The sequence below is a fragment of the Eutrigla gurnardus genome (genome assembly GCF_963514095.1).
Source record: "Eutrigla gurnardus genome assembly, chromosome: 14".
NCBI classification, from domain to species: Eukaryota; Metazoa; Chordata; class Actinopteri; order Perciformes; family Triglidae; genus Eutrigla; species Eutrigla gurnardus.
Genome location: NC_139937.1, coordinates 351529 through 366727, shown reverse-complemented (window position 1 = coordinate 366727; position 15199 = coordinate 351529). Strand labels below are relative to the sequence as shown.

General features: G+C 48.1%; 1 protein-coding gene across 2 annotated transcripts in view; it reads left to right on the top strand.

Moving 5' to 3' along the window:
• Positions 1-15199, top strand: part of adcy3a (adenylate cyclase 3a) — a 98382-nt gene that overhangs the window by 55801 nt on the left and 27382 nt on the right. For both annotated transcript variants that reach the window (XM_084027205.1, XM_084027204.1), the window contains exons 13-14: positions 12296-12412; positions 12927-13207. In XM_084027205.1, the coding sequence (XP_083883331.1) occupies positions 12296-12412; positions 12927-13207 (398 nt within the window). The remainder of the gene's footprint in view (positions 1-12295; positions 12413-12926; positions 13208-15199) is intronic.

The following is a 15199-nucleotide window of genomic DNA, read 5'->3' as shown; positions in this document are numbered from 1 at the left end:
GATCCCCCGATAGTTGGAACACACCCTCCGGTCCCCCTTTTTGAATAGAGGGACCACCACCCCGGTCTGCCAGTCCAGAGGCACTGTCCCAGACTGCCACGCGATGTTGCAGAGACGTGTCAACCAAGACAGCCCCACAACATCCAGAGACTTGAGGTACTCAGGGCGGATCTCATCCACCCCCGGTGCCTTGCCACCGGGGAGCTTCTTAACTACCTCGGTGACTTCAGCCCGGGTAATGGGTGGATGAACCTCCGAGTCTCCAGCCTCTGCTTCCTCAATGGAAGACGTGTCAGTGGGATTGAGGAGATCCTCGAAGTATTTTAATATATATAAATGTAAATATATAATTGCTTATATGAATGAAATATATAATTGCTTTTAAATGAAATTTGTGATTGCTTGTATGAATTATGAAGTGTGTGTGTGTGTGTGTGTGTGTGTGTGTGTGTGTGTGTGTGTGTGTGTGTGTGTGTGTGTGTGTGCATTTTAAACAATTACCTTCAGAAACGTTGTACTGTATTTCTGCTCCATCAAGTGGGTGAAATGGGTTCTGGATGGCAGGATGTATCTGGGTTGAACTGGGTTATCATCTGTTGAAACCCGGCACAATTGACCATGGAGAGCGGCCTCATATCATAGATCAGCATCTGCAATACTGACTCAGTGAGGGCAGTCGCCTGTTGCGAGGTGCACGTCTGCTTCTTTTGCAGAAAGGGGTCCATGGTGGCTCTCTTCTTCGGACTGCATGCATTTAATTCAAAATACTTTTGTCAGGCACAGTCAGGCATAACGTTAAAGCTCTCTTTTAAAGCGAAAACACGCTTATAAAATGTACAATGTACATCAAAAACAAAACGTATTGGCTTGAATGTTACTTGAATCTTACCGAGGCGAGTCAGACTCCGTTTTCGATCAACTGTCCGACGTGCTTTCTCTTTAAATGTCTGCTTTGCAAACCTTGCAAGTGATCTTTTTTTCGCCGTATCCAGGCTAAAATGCTCCCAAACTTTAGACGTTTTGGTACGCGTAGCTGCTGTGCAGGACACCGCCATTTCTGTATGCTTCACCGCTCGGCAGAGACGCTATTGCGCATGTGCGACTCTCGGCAGAGATTGTAATGAAGTGAGATGCCTCACTCCGTTGGAAAAACACGTCTGGCGACAATTGTCGACAATGTCGACACTTTCTATTATCGATTTTTGTCAACAGCATCGAGGAATCGTTGCAGCCCTACTTCCGAGGGGGTGTTTGGCTGGATGTCATGGTGGAAATTACCTAGGGTGCATTTCACTCCGAACCATCACTTTAAAGAACTGTGATTCATCAGCAATTTCTGGGTAAATCTCTTGTTTATCACCTGCATCACTGGGAAGATCAATCTGCATATCAGACGGATCTTGTTCACTCTCATGGGAAACACCAGGATTAACAACAGACTCAAACCCAAACCCAAATTTTCCTCAGCACCATTTTCATGTTTCCGACTCATGTGTGATGGGAATGTTGATAAAACTGTAAAGCTCTTGCTACAGTGTCTATAAGGACAAGTCACTGTTTTCCCCTCTCTAATGTGTGTTTTCAAATGAGAGTAAAATGCCATCAAAGTCTCGCACCCTGCACTGCAGAAATCAACATGACATGTTAGTTCAACACCAGACAAAGATGGCCTAACTACACGTTCGTTATGTATGTAAGTGTGACACTTAAACGTTGAAAAGTTTTCAAAAGTCTAATTGCAATCTGGCAAAACACACTTCATTAGGTGTATTTTTATGAATGCTCATGTGCTCTTACGTATGACACTATTGTGGCACAGTTATGACAACAAATCTGACGGGAACATTTTGTTACTGCCTGATGGTAAGTTCCTTTTCATCAACAAACATGCATTAGTCTTGATTATAGCTGCTGGCTGCTTTTTAGTGACACCGTATCAGTCTTCACGCAGAAATGTTTAACCTTAACCGAGTTGCAATGTTAAGATTGTGAAAGCAAAGCCACAGATGATGCCAAACGGTATACTCTAAAACAGTTGGGAGAAGTAGCCTGTGAGAGACGTGCAGCGACAGATAAATAAACAAAATGCATTCACAAAGAGTTCAGAAAGGCAATATTTTCACACCAATTTTCCGTTTAAACAGAAAACTGCAACCCTAAGCCTTGAGGATTCAAGTGTCTCTCTTTCACCGAACTACAATTTGCTTAATATCCTTGTCAACTCTTTGTAAAACACACTTCATTAAAAGTCAACACAAACAAAATGAAACTAGACAAAATAAATTGGTTGAAATAAATCCTTAATTCCCTGCCAAGATGGAGGTGAATTATTCCAGTAGCCTAATGCTATTTTGCTGCCTCCATCTGCCAATTGGCCTCTCTTACTGGTTAACAAGTGTTGTTCCTCCGATGCAGACATTTGGCTAATGTTACCAAAATTAAACATTATATCATTATTATTATTAAAACATATTGTTTTGGCTATTCAAATCCAGGCCTCACTGATAAATGACATGTTCAAATCCCTAGCAAGACAAGCTCCTGAGCATCAGTTCGGGGCATCAAACATTCTTGGCAATATGAATAAGATTTTAATTACCATTTAATTTGTAGATGCATGAGCCGATGGATGTTGATGAAGAACGAAAGTTACAAATGTAACTACGGTTCTATGAATCCTGGATGCTTAAAGCACTGGATATCTCCACCTTGCGCATGCGCATTTCGAGTACCAATAACAACATAGTCACCTGTGACCCCCACGTGACACCGGGAAGGCTCTATCTTCCGGTGTCGTAAGAGGATCTGTTCCCAGAATCTTCTCGCGAAAACACACGGATTCTGAGTGACAAGATGCTCTGGCGGTCATCCAGGATTCATAGAACCGTAGTTACATTTGTAACTTTCGTTCTATTTCATCCTTACTGACCGCCAGAGGCGGTGCTTAAAGCACTGGATGACCCATACCAACAAGGTCACAAAGAATCCAACACCCACCTCACTCATCGGGGGCAGCAGTGCTTGGACACAGGACCACACCCATCGGATGGGGAGCGGCGACGTTGACACGATAAAAACGTGCAAATGTGCCAGGTGACGTCCATGATGCCGCAGCACAGATCGCCTCCAGGGGCACCCCTCTTTGTGCCGCCCATGATGTTGAAACACTCCTGGTGGAGTGACACCTTACCCCGGATGGCGGGGGGCGGCCACTGGCCCCACAGGCATGCGTGATCGCATCCACAACCCAGTGGGACAGCCGCTGCTTGGAAAGCGCACGGCCTCTGTTAGGGCCACTATGACACACAAACAGCTGTTCCGACTGCCGCATACCGGCAGTAGCGGCAATATAAGCCTCAAGTGCCCGTACCGGGCACAGCAGCTCCGACTGACCATCCTCAGACAGGGAGTCAAAGCGTGCGAGCTGGATAGGCTGGTTAAGATGGGCACGTGAAAGCACCTTGGGTAGGAACGCCACATTCGGCCACAGGACCACCCCTGAGCCATCAGGGTTCCACCGCAGGCAGGTATCAGCCACGGAGAGGGCATGCAACTCCCCGACCCGCTTCGCAGAGGTAATGGCGAGCAGAAAAGCCGTCTTCATAGACAGCCATTTCAACCCTACCTGGGTCAAAGGCTCAAAGGGAGGAGCGGACACGGCCTCCAGCACCAGGGGCAGGTCCCATGCTGGAGCCCTCAGGGTCCTAGGGGGACGCAGCCTCAGAGCCCCTCTAAGGAAGAGGGATACCAACCTGTGGCACCCCACTGTGGCTCCGTCGACCATCTCGTGTTGGGAAGAAATAGCAGCCACATAGACTCTTAAGGTGGAAGGAGCGCGACCACCATCCAGCAGGGACTGCAGGAACTCCAGAACAGTGGCCACAGAGCAACGTGCTGGATCTACTGCCTTATCCACACACCAGTTAGAGAACAGCCTCCATCTGTTCTCATATTGAACCCGGGTAGATGGTGCCCTGGCATTCAGAATAGTACGCCTGACGTCCGCAGGGCAAACCCTCAGCAGTGGGTCAGGCCCTGTAGCGGCCAAGCCCAGAGCTGGAGGCGACCGGGGTCCAAATCAGACCCCCCAGCTGTGAAAGGAGGTCCGTCCTGTAGGGGAGGCGCCACGGAGAGCTGCAGCAGAGCCTGCGCAGCAGTGGAAACCACAGTCCCCCTGGCCAAAAGGGGGCCACCAGAAGGAGCCTGTGGCCCTGCAGAAGTACCCGCTGGAGTGTTGGAAGAATCAGGGGCAGCGGTGGGAAGGCATACAGAGGAAACTGCGGCCAATCGTGAGCCAGAGCGTCCTGGCCAAGGGGGCTGGTCACCTCCGTCCAGGAGAACCAGAGGGGGCAATGTGTCGACTCCGCCGAAGCGAAGAGGTCCACTTCCGCCCTGCCAAAAAGACCCCACAACGTCTCCACCACTTCCGGATGAAGCCGCCACTCCCCTGGTGGGGGCTTCTGCCGCGACAGAAAATCCGCGGCCAGATTCCGTTCCCCTGGTATAAATACTGCCCGCAGGCTGGCCAGACGGGCATACGCCCAAGTCAACAGGCTCCGAGCTACCTGGAGAAGCTGTGTAGACCGGGTGCCCCCTTGGTGGTTGATCTGGGCAACAGTGGACATGTTGTCCAATCGAACCAGCACATGCTTGCCCCACAGGTGAGGCAGAAAGTGAACAAGCGCCAGATGCACAGCACGGAGCTCTAGCGCGTTGATATGAATGTGGTGCTGGGCCGGCCACTGCCCCTGGCCCTGCCCTGTCATACCGCGCCCCACCCCGAGAGGCAAGCGTCGGTCGTGACCATCTCCCGGCGGGATGGAATGGCGCCCAGGGGTACACCCACAGACAGAAACGACCTCTGTCTCCATGGGGACAGAGAAAAGAGGCACCGCCGAGACACCCTGACCTTCCGGTAGCCGTGCCACTTGGGGTCCAAGTGGAGGCTGTTCAGCCACATCTGTAGTGGGCGCAGAGACAGCAAGCCCAACGGCACCACAGCTGAAGCAGCTGTCAGTTTGCCCAGGAGCTGGAGGAACTGAAGGAATGGCACCATCCTGCCACCCCTGAAGAGGGGAAGGCGGAGGAGGATGTCGTCTACACGCCGAGGCGACAGATACGCCCTCATAGTGACCGAGTCCAGGACCATCCCCAGGTATACTACCCGTTGGGATGGGTCCAGGACACTCTTTGAAAAATGTACTGTCAGGCCCAGCTGAAGCAGCCGAGCCGTATCCTGGGCTACCAGACACCGGGATGGTGCACAGACCAGCCAGTCGTCTAAATATGGCAGAACCTTCATGCCCTGCTTCTGCAGGGGTGCCAGAGCTGCCGAAACAACCCTGGTGAACACCCGCGGGGAGAGGGAGAGGCCAAAGGGAAGAACCCTGAACTGAAAATGCCAGCCGCGAAAAGCAAATCTCAGGAAGCATCGATGGTGCAACGCAATTGGGACATGGAAGTACGCATCCTTTAGATCTACAGTGGTGAACCACTCCCCCCTGGTCACCACACAAAGCGTGTCTGACGCGGTCAGCATGTGAAATGGAAGCACCTTCAGGAACCTGTTGAGTCCCCTCAGGTCGAGAATGGGGCAAAATCCGCCACCTTTCTTTGTTACCAGAAAGTACCTGGAGTAGAACCCCCTGGGGTGTAGCAGAGGGTCCACTGGCTCGATTGCACCCTTGGCCAGGAGGGCGGACAACTCCTGGCTCAGAGCTAAGGCCTTCGCCGGATCGTTGACAACAGTCATTTTGACCCGGCTGAAGGCCAGGGGCCGGCGTCGGAACTGCAATTCGTACCCCTGGGTTAAGGTGGAAACCACCCAGGGGTCTGAAGTACAGGCAGCCCAGTAACTAAGCTGCTGTTGGAAAAAACATCCGACGACCGGCCCCGTGGCCCTAGCGCCTGCCCCCCCCGCCTCTCGAGGCTCTGGGGGGGCGACGGTCAGGCTGCGGGGCATGAGGCTGCCGGGAAGGTAGGCGCCCGGGGGGCCGAAAGTCATCAACAGGCTGCTGAGCAGGCCGCTGCGACCTCCGCAGGCCACCAGGGTAACCAGGTGGCTGAGAGTGCTGCCGGGGGACAGCCGAGGGGCCCCTGGGCCTGCTAGGAGCGGACACACTCCTGCGTAGACCGGATAGCCGCTGCCTGGTCTGAGTAGCCTGGGCAGCTCTCTCCAGCGCCTCCAGGGCAGCAGAACCAAAGAGCTTCCCAGGTTCTACCGGTACAGCACGAAGAACCTTCCTACATGACTCCGACAGGGGCGACTGAGCGAGCCAAACCTGGCGGCGAGCCTGGACAATGGTGGACATTGTGCGCCCCAACTCCCTCGACATGAGGGCAAATGCCTGTAACGAGGCATCACTCAGACTCTGCAGCGACGGATCAATCTGCACCTGCTGCAGAGAGGTAGAAAGGCCCAGCAGTAGGTGGGAAAGGGAATTGCCAATCCGACCCATGCGTGCCGCAGCATCATAGGCCTTTGTGAGAAGGTCGTCCGTGACCCTGCACTGAGGCCGGGGACACCTGGCATCCGGCCTCAAAGCCTCATCAGGAGCCAAAATGAGGGCCGCAATGGCAGGCTCAACTGGTGGCATACGGCCTAGCCCAACCTGTGCCGCATCCTGCATGGCAGCCAAGGTCCGGGCGTCTGAGGACGGATGGGAAAAGGCCCTGGTGTCCCTCCAACACGCATGAAGCTCCTTCAAGTACTCCTCTGAAGGAGGAACAGTGAGTGCGGTCGGGGCAGGGCTGCACCTGAAAAAGGCGCTAGCCTGAGCCGCGTCTGTCTGTGGCACATCCAGCTGTAGGCGAGCAAGAGCCATACGCATGATGGCCCCGATAGAGGTGTCTGCTGCCCCCTGCAGAGAGCTCCGAGCAGAGGAGCAGGAGGCCTCCCCCAATGTGTGGGAGGTGTCGTCCTCCGTAACAGCCTCACGGAACAGGCCAGACGAAGCCGCCAGCGACAGGGCATCGTCCAGCACAGGCGCATCCTCCGAGGGGGGGTCAGGCTGTAGCCCAGCCGGCCCCCGACCAGCCCCAGGCTGAAGGGCCAGGAGGAGCGCCTTCATCTGCTCCATGTCGGCCGCCAAACCGTCCACCTTGGAGGACAGCCCGCCCCTCCCCTTTTTCTTGGGGGGGGCACCCATGGCCGCAGCTCCCTCATGTCGAGGCCGACAACGGCGGGACTGATGTGGAGGGAGACCCGTCAAAGGAGAGGGGTCGTCAGCTGTTGCCCGACGCTCCAACTCTGCCAGCCTAGCCACCCTGAGCACCCAAGGCAGGAGGCCACAGTTCATACAGGCACTGTCAGTGAGGCCCTCTCTCAAATGTTCGAGGCCGAGGCAAGGAGGGCAGCGGTCATGACCGTCCTCGGACTCAAGAGGAGCCGCACAGGCGACACATGGATGGGCCATCACAGAGGTAGCCAATAATAGTGTTACTGGGAGCGGGCGTCACCAGCAAATAATCAATAATCAGACAATAATTAGCTGTGAGCGTAAGCGCTGCTGCTAACAGAAGTCAAATAATAGCGTTAGCGGGAGCGGGAGCGAGAGCACTGCCTTCACCAGTAAGCAATCAACAACGGACAATTAGCTGTGAGCGTAAGCGCTGCTGCTAAACAAAAGTCAAATAATAGCGTTACCGGGAGCGGGGGCAAGAGCACTGCCTCCACCGGTAAGATACCCCAAACCGCTGCCCGGAAGATAGAGCCTTCCCGGTGTCACGTGGGGGTCACAGGTGACTATGTTGTTATTGGTACTCGAAATGCGCATGCGCGAGGTGGAGATATCCAGTGCTTTAAGCACCGCCTCTGGCGGTCAGTAAGGATGAAATAGAACACTCGATGATGTGTAGCACGTCATCTAAATTGTGCGTCCTCTTCTGGAAAATCTCCTATCCGAATGATGGTTCCTGAAGTCCCTCCAGGAGTTGATGGGAAATTATTTCTGTATTTATTTAAAGGCAGTAGCCTCAATTTAAAAGACTAACGTATCAAACTTCTTACTGTGCTCCAAATTCCCCAGTCAACACTCAGTTTCCAAAAAAATACTGTAGGGTCCTGTCATTTAAAACATCAGCATACTGTTTAGGGCCTCTGTCCTGTTGCTCCAAGTTAAGCAGCCCACAATGCATTGCTAACTACAATACTAAACTGTTTAACATGAAAACAGTATTTTAGTGTTAAAAATTGGCTGTATATTTATAGCAACTGCTTACAATGTGGCATTCGGGCAAGACGCACACCAGCACTCCACATCTCCCAAATGCCAGGCCAATGCTGGTCCATTATCCGGTAAGTTTTTTCTCATACGCCATGTGACTGTCCATCGGGTTACAGTAAGCCTGGAAAATCAGTTCCCGGTGGCTTTTTGGCACCAACAACTGGGTGATTTGCTCATTCGTCTGAACTGGGTACAATCTGTCCCTTACCACTGAAAAATGTCCACGCTGCGTGAGAGCGCACCAGCTGACCAATTGTTTTCACTTGGTCGAAGGTGAAGCGTAGAGCGTTGTCACCAGACTGCTCCAGTTGGCAGCCTCCTTTTCACGGTGCATAGCAGCGATCTCCAGCATTCGGCCGAGTAGTGCTGCACATTGGTCATCTCGCCTGAGCTTCCCCAGTTTAGGCGCCACTGTAGCATAGACTGTTGCCACTGTTGTTCAGATCAGGGGACCAGACAGACACAGGTTGGTCAAGATTCAACAGGATTTTATTATCCACACCCAACACACTCGGTCGTCATCGTGCTGCTCTCCAGCCTGTTTCCTTCGTGCTGCCACCTACTGTGGAGCATATATAGGAACGTCATTAATTTTGAATCAATAATTAATCACCGAAATCACCTGCAACTGTGTCAATCAGCTGACGCTGCTTGTTACATCCCCAGGGCAACCAGGGGTTGAGGGGAGTAACACATGAGAAAAACAAAATAAAACTCACTCAAGCCGGAAGTACTCACGACAATGGTCTCAAGTGCAATTAACCATTTCTGTTGTTAATTCACAATCAACTAAACAATTCTGCAGTTCACCAACAAAGCACAGCTCTCGTCTTCAGAGCAAAACACACAGCAGGGACACTGCTGGACGACACTCTCACAGCTGCAACTTTGGCCCCAACTGATATCCTCCAGCCCGGTGATTGGCAACTGGAAACAGCCACACTCAATCACCTGCTCCAGTGGGGAGGGTAGCACCTGCAGGACACAGAAGCACAGGAGGACACCAACACAAACCAACACACATACACAACAAATACTGACGGCTCCTGGGCAATAAGACTGCTCCTGTGAGCCGCTTCCACATACCTCTCTCCTGCAGCAAGATGCTGCGCCACGCCCACCTCGACATATGCATTTAATATTTAATCTCAACGATTTGAAAGTCACTAAATATCCATTGACTATAAGAAATGGATGTATTTGTGAAGCTGCTAACAAAGCTGTGTTAGAGTCATCTTAGAAGCTAACGCCATTGATAGCATGGTAGTGACTTGTCAATCACCAGGTAGTCGCACCATAAACCCTCCCCTGCTTTATGGTCTGTAAATGGACCATAATTTATGGAATTGACATCATGTTGTTCCATGCACATATCTTATCCAAGGCACACATCTCTTTTAAAATGGCATTATTAAAACTCTACAGGTAGAAAATACAGTCTTCCCTCCATCACCTACAGTTAGACCAAAATGCTGCAGTTAGGATTATCACCGGTTCAACAAACCAAGATCTTAAAAGTTCAATTAACCTGTTAAAACCTAGCCTTATATTCAGAACAAATGCCCGAAAAAGACATACCCAAAGTAAATGAGAAAAGTGAATTGCTCATCAATAATAAGATTCATATGTATGTTCTTGGTGTCTAAGGAGGGTTAGTACCTCAGAGAATGTATTCCCAGTGTCAAAAATATTGTGTCTGTTACTATGACTAAATTGGAATAAACCAAAGGAGAAATGGGAAATGTCTATCCTTGCCTGTTGTTTTCCCCTATATGACAGGATTACACCATGCTTACAATGATTCCAGGCACAAAGATGCCATTGATCACCTTCAGCAACTCCTGATATGAAATTTGCCTTGTGCTTCATCAACTTCTACTATTGCGCACAGTATACAATCAATAAAAAAACTCCAAAATGTATCCTTTTGTCTCCAAATGGAGTAAAAAATAAGTAATTAACAAATGCCAATGTGCAATAAAAATTTAAAATATCCAACCAAATATAGAGTAAAACTTGCTGCAATATAAATGTAAATAATCGTCTCTCCTCTCTGTCTGTTTCTCACACACACACACACATACCACCCACTTTTTTTTTAATAAAAGTGGGTGGTATATTGTGACTCCTCCATACATGATTGCACTTACACATATTTTATGCACATTTGTCTCTGAATGACAAGGAATTAGAATTACAACTACTCCAATGTTTCTTCAATACATTTCTCATGTTGTATTATTCATTTATTTAATTTTTTGTCATCAACCACATGATTAGACACCATATGATGGAAAGAATGCTCTAAAATTTTAAAACAGAATTAAGAAAAAATCAAATGGAAAATACAGAACTTAGGGAAAAAATTAAAAAGGATTTCATAGTTCATAGTTATGTACCTGTTTAGCTTAGCTTGAGAAACGCCACCGTGATGGATTAGTTAAATTAGCGTTTAGCGTTCCCGCCCAGTCCTGTCGAACCGTGGAACACTGAGGGGAGGGGTTTGGTTGGGGGGGGGGGGGGGGGGGTGCTTTTTTCAAATCTGTCTCAGAGGCTCAACTGATTTTCAGAATGTAGACCATAGCTGCGGTGGAATAGTCTTTTTTACTTAGGAAGGTTCCTGACTGAAGAAGTGACCCGGAAGTGAACAAGTGGCCGCCATGATAAGAGCTGTTCGGATTCTCTAAATGCAAAGGAAAGGAGCTCCAATAATCCTTTCACATCCTCTTTAGCATTGGATGCAACGGACCTTCCTTTACCAAAAGAAAGGAGATCATGCCGACCCACAATTCCTTGCGAGAGCAACATTTTAAGTGCTGCTCACCTTGGCCATTCTTGAAAACAAACGATATGTGCATTTGCATATTTAACAATGACTTTCATGCAGACATATAGTCATTGGAATAGTGTTGATAAATGTGTGTGGACAGTGATAATGGTATTTTTATTTATTTCAATCATGTAACAAACTTGACAGAAATGAAACTAAAACCACAAATGAAAAGTAAATACAGCCAACGTTCAAACAGGAAGGAGGAGCTGCTGGACCTGAAGCCGGTCAGTGAACCAGCTGTTTATAAAACCAACAACATGGGGAGACGTGGACGATGTGGTTTTTGTAGTCCATTACTGTAGTTTCTCCAGCGCAGACGCACGTCAATCACAGGTGTGGATCATCAGCTGTCAATCATCAGCAGCATTATTATGACGTAGCTTAGTAAAAGTCCGGTCGGATTCTCTGAGCACCGCGGTCGTCTTTTCCTAAATCCTTTTGAGTTCTCCTTCCAACTTTCTCTAACCCTGTGAGATTTTCCCCCGAGGTCAAGGAATAGGAGTTAGGAATAGGAGTTAGGACCTTATTTTTTGACACACAGCTTTAAGCTTTCAGAGTTGGCTCGATTCTCAACTGAAAGTTAAAAACTGAAAAAAGCGCTGAATGCACAGATGGATGCGCTGACTTTGTAGAAGTGGGCAGGTCCAAAGCAATGATTTTTAAAAGTAGATGGGACTTTCTATTACATGCATGATAGTAGCGGTAATTATGTGCATTGAACTAAAGTGTACTTTAAGTACATGCTATTCACACTTCACACTAAAACTTCAACTAAACTGCCATCAATTAATTCCTGTCTGGGGCTTACCTGTAGGTCATTCCTTAAATATGATGTTTACTCTGTGGATAGTGAAGGTATTTTCAGAGCCGGAAGGCAGAAGCTGCTCTGCACGGTGAGGTTGTTTCCGTTTCAGCTGAAGACAAAATATTGCCAATATTTTAAAATTGTAATCCTGCTAATTATTCTCATTTTGTATCTTTAGATTGAAACCAATATATCACAAAATAATAATAACAATAACAATAATAATAATAATAATAATAATAATAATAATAATAATAACAACAGAACTACATAAAGGAAAAATCTAAAAACACAAATATTACATAAAAAAAGTAAAAAGTGTGTGTGTCTTTTTTATACTATTTACATAACATTGCTCCATGTATTCCATTACACCACAAGCCTGGAAATAACATGCTGTTACATTCCTCATTGGAATGGTGTTTGTGTCAGGTGTTTCCCAAGAAGCTGGTGTCTTTCTCCACCTGGATAGACCACACCCGCTGGGCTCGTAACACCTGGGCCATGGCCGCCATCTTCATCCTCACCATGGCTGACATCATGGACATGGTGAGCTGCTCTCTGCTGATTCTTACAACCAAAACATTCGAAACCTGTGTGGCATTTGTATTTATTTCATGAGCTGTATGTAGTATAGGTTACCTGTTTACAAGAGAGAAATCAGTGCCGGGAAATTAGATCAGGAATCATTGGGGGGGCATTAGCTCAGGAGGTAGAGCGGGTTGGCTGGTAACCGCAAGATTGCTGGTTCGATCCCTGTCTCCTCCTAGCTGAGTGTCTGGTGTCCCTGAGCAAGACGCCTCACCCTAATTACTCCTGACGAGCTGGCTGTCGCCCTGCGTGGTCGACTCCGCCGTCGGTGTGTGAATGTGTGTATGAATGGGTGAATGTCAGTCATCACTGTAAAGCACTTTGGATAAAAGCGCTATATAAATGAGGACCATTTACCATGAAATTCTGGATATTGCTTCTGATGGACAGCGGAGCAGTGTTGAAGTAATAGTAGTATTGAGAAGTAATAATAATAATGCTGATACTGTGCTCACGTCTCTCCATTGTCTAGCTGAGTTGTCTGCCTCAAGTCCCAGACTCAGGCAGCACCACAATGGCTCCCTCCGCCTCTTCCTCCTCCTGGTCTGGCTCCGACTGTTGCCTGGACAACCCCAAATATTACAGCTACATAGCTGTGCTGGCCCTGATGGCCACCACCATGCTGGTTCAGGTCAGTCACATGGTCAAGCTCACACTGATGCTGCTCATCACAGTGGCCACCGGCATTGTTAACATCTACAGCTGGAGGGACATCTTCGACCACTATGACATGGCTCGCTTTCAGGACTACAGGTGAGGCAAAAACGAAAGCAGTATCATCAGTGTAAAGCAGACGTAATTTAACTCCTTTCACACCCTAATGCTGTGTTCACACCAAACGCAGAGGGAAGTTTTGCCCTGTGTTACTTGCACAAGTTTAGGATATTTCATATTTATTCCTGTCACTCATGCTAGATGCTCCGGTAGAGGAGGCGGGGCTTCCTTCCACGTAGACATCAACCAGGTTTCCTCCATCATGGCTGAAATCACCACTATTGCTGCTTTGTACATGATGAAGTGCCAGATCCATCAGGAAACCAGACCCCGTCTTGTTTGGGTTCATGACATTACCCAGAGCTGCTCGGTGGATTTCACCAAGCTGGATTAACTGGATCTAGCAACACCCACATCTGCTGGTTTACTACAGCTTGAGGAACCCAGAATAAACTATTTAGCTGTGATTTAATATCAATAACCAGATACAAAGGATGCTGAAATAACTCCATAATGATGGTGATCAGTAGAAAGTCATGGTTTGTTAGGTCTGTCTGCAAGACCACAAGCTAACTACTTTTAAAATGCTTGTTTTCTGAATGGAGTCTGGATTGATGGGTGCTAGGCTATGCTGACATTGTAGCTGCTCCATCATCCTCCATCCAGTGACCTTGTTGTTTGGACCATAGATAGTCTCTGGTTTCTCCACAGCCTGGTCTGGTCTCTGGACTAATATGAGCTACTATCCAAGAGCTCTGGGGGACCACAGACACAGGAGGCAACATTTGGTTCCTCCATTTATGATTCAACAACATCAGGTCGACAGGAGGACGATCTCAACACTGAGAGGATTTAGAGATATACAAATATGTTGCTTTAGTTGAAATATGTGAACTTGCGCCACTGACGCTAATATTGCGTATTTGCCTTATGAGCGTCTATTCGTGTCTCTATGTGACTTTGTATGCAATCACACTGAGCAAAAAATTGGCTTGACATTTGGTGTGAATACAGCATAACTCATTTGTTCCAACCTTACAGAGGCTCTGCCCTCTACTGAACTCTATGGGTACTACTCTCCTCCACCCTTGAGCACACAGCTGTCTGCTATCCTTCAGTGAACGGCGATTTGCCAACTGATCAGATGCTTCATGGGAAAAGGAAGAGCTTCTACTGATGCTGGCAGCAGTGTAATCACTTTCAAGTCTAGAAAATGGGCAATGTTTCACAGAGTCCAGACAAGTCACTTCCTGTGTCATGGTGTTCATGGATGTGTCCCCCACAGGGTGGGGAGAGTGGGGGCCAGCTTCCTGTTAAAGGAAGTCAGAGTATCCAGAGAGAGCCCACTCTTTCATGGGGAGAACACTGTGTGGCCCAGTTGTCTTCTGATACTCCTTTTTAATATATATATATATATTGTTAAAAAGGTAGGAGGGTTGCAGCAGGTCAGGATCCTTGTGGTGGGGTGAATGTCATGTTGCCACAGGGCGTTAATTCATGGAGCTTCAAACCGATGTACCCATAGAGTGCAGTAGAGGGCTGAGCCTGTGAGAGCTAGAACGAAAGTTACAGTAGTGTAACACTAGTTCTATGATCTCAGACAGAGCCCCTGCTTAAGGGCCTTGTTGTGAAGAGGTGTAGGATAGCACACAATGCTGTGTGCTGCTTTATATACTGTGCAATCCCCAAGTATTCATGGTTGGAGGAGAGTATTGTACATCGGCTGTGTATGAAATATGTAGACGACTATAGAGAGGAATACATAAAGGACTATGTCGGAGACTATATAGATTAGTATATGAGACTAATCTCGATTATTATGGGGGGGACTATAGATTATTATATAGGAGACTATATAGATTATAATGCAGGAGACTATATAAATTATTATGTCGAAGGCTATATGCATGACTATGTAGGAGACTTTATAGATGATTGTACGAGACTATATAGATTATTATATAGAGGACTATGTAGGTGACTATGTAGAGAAATACCGCTATATGAAACTATATAGAGGGACTATGTAGA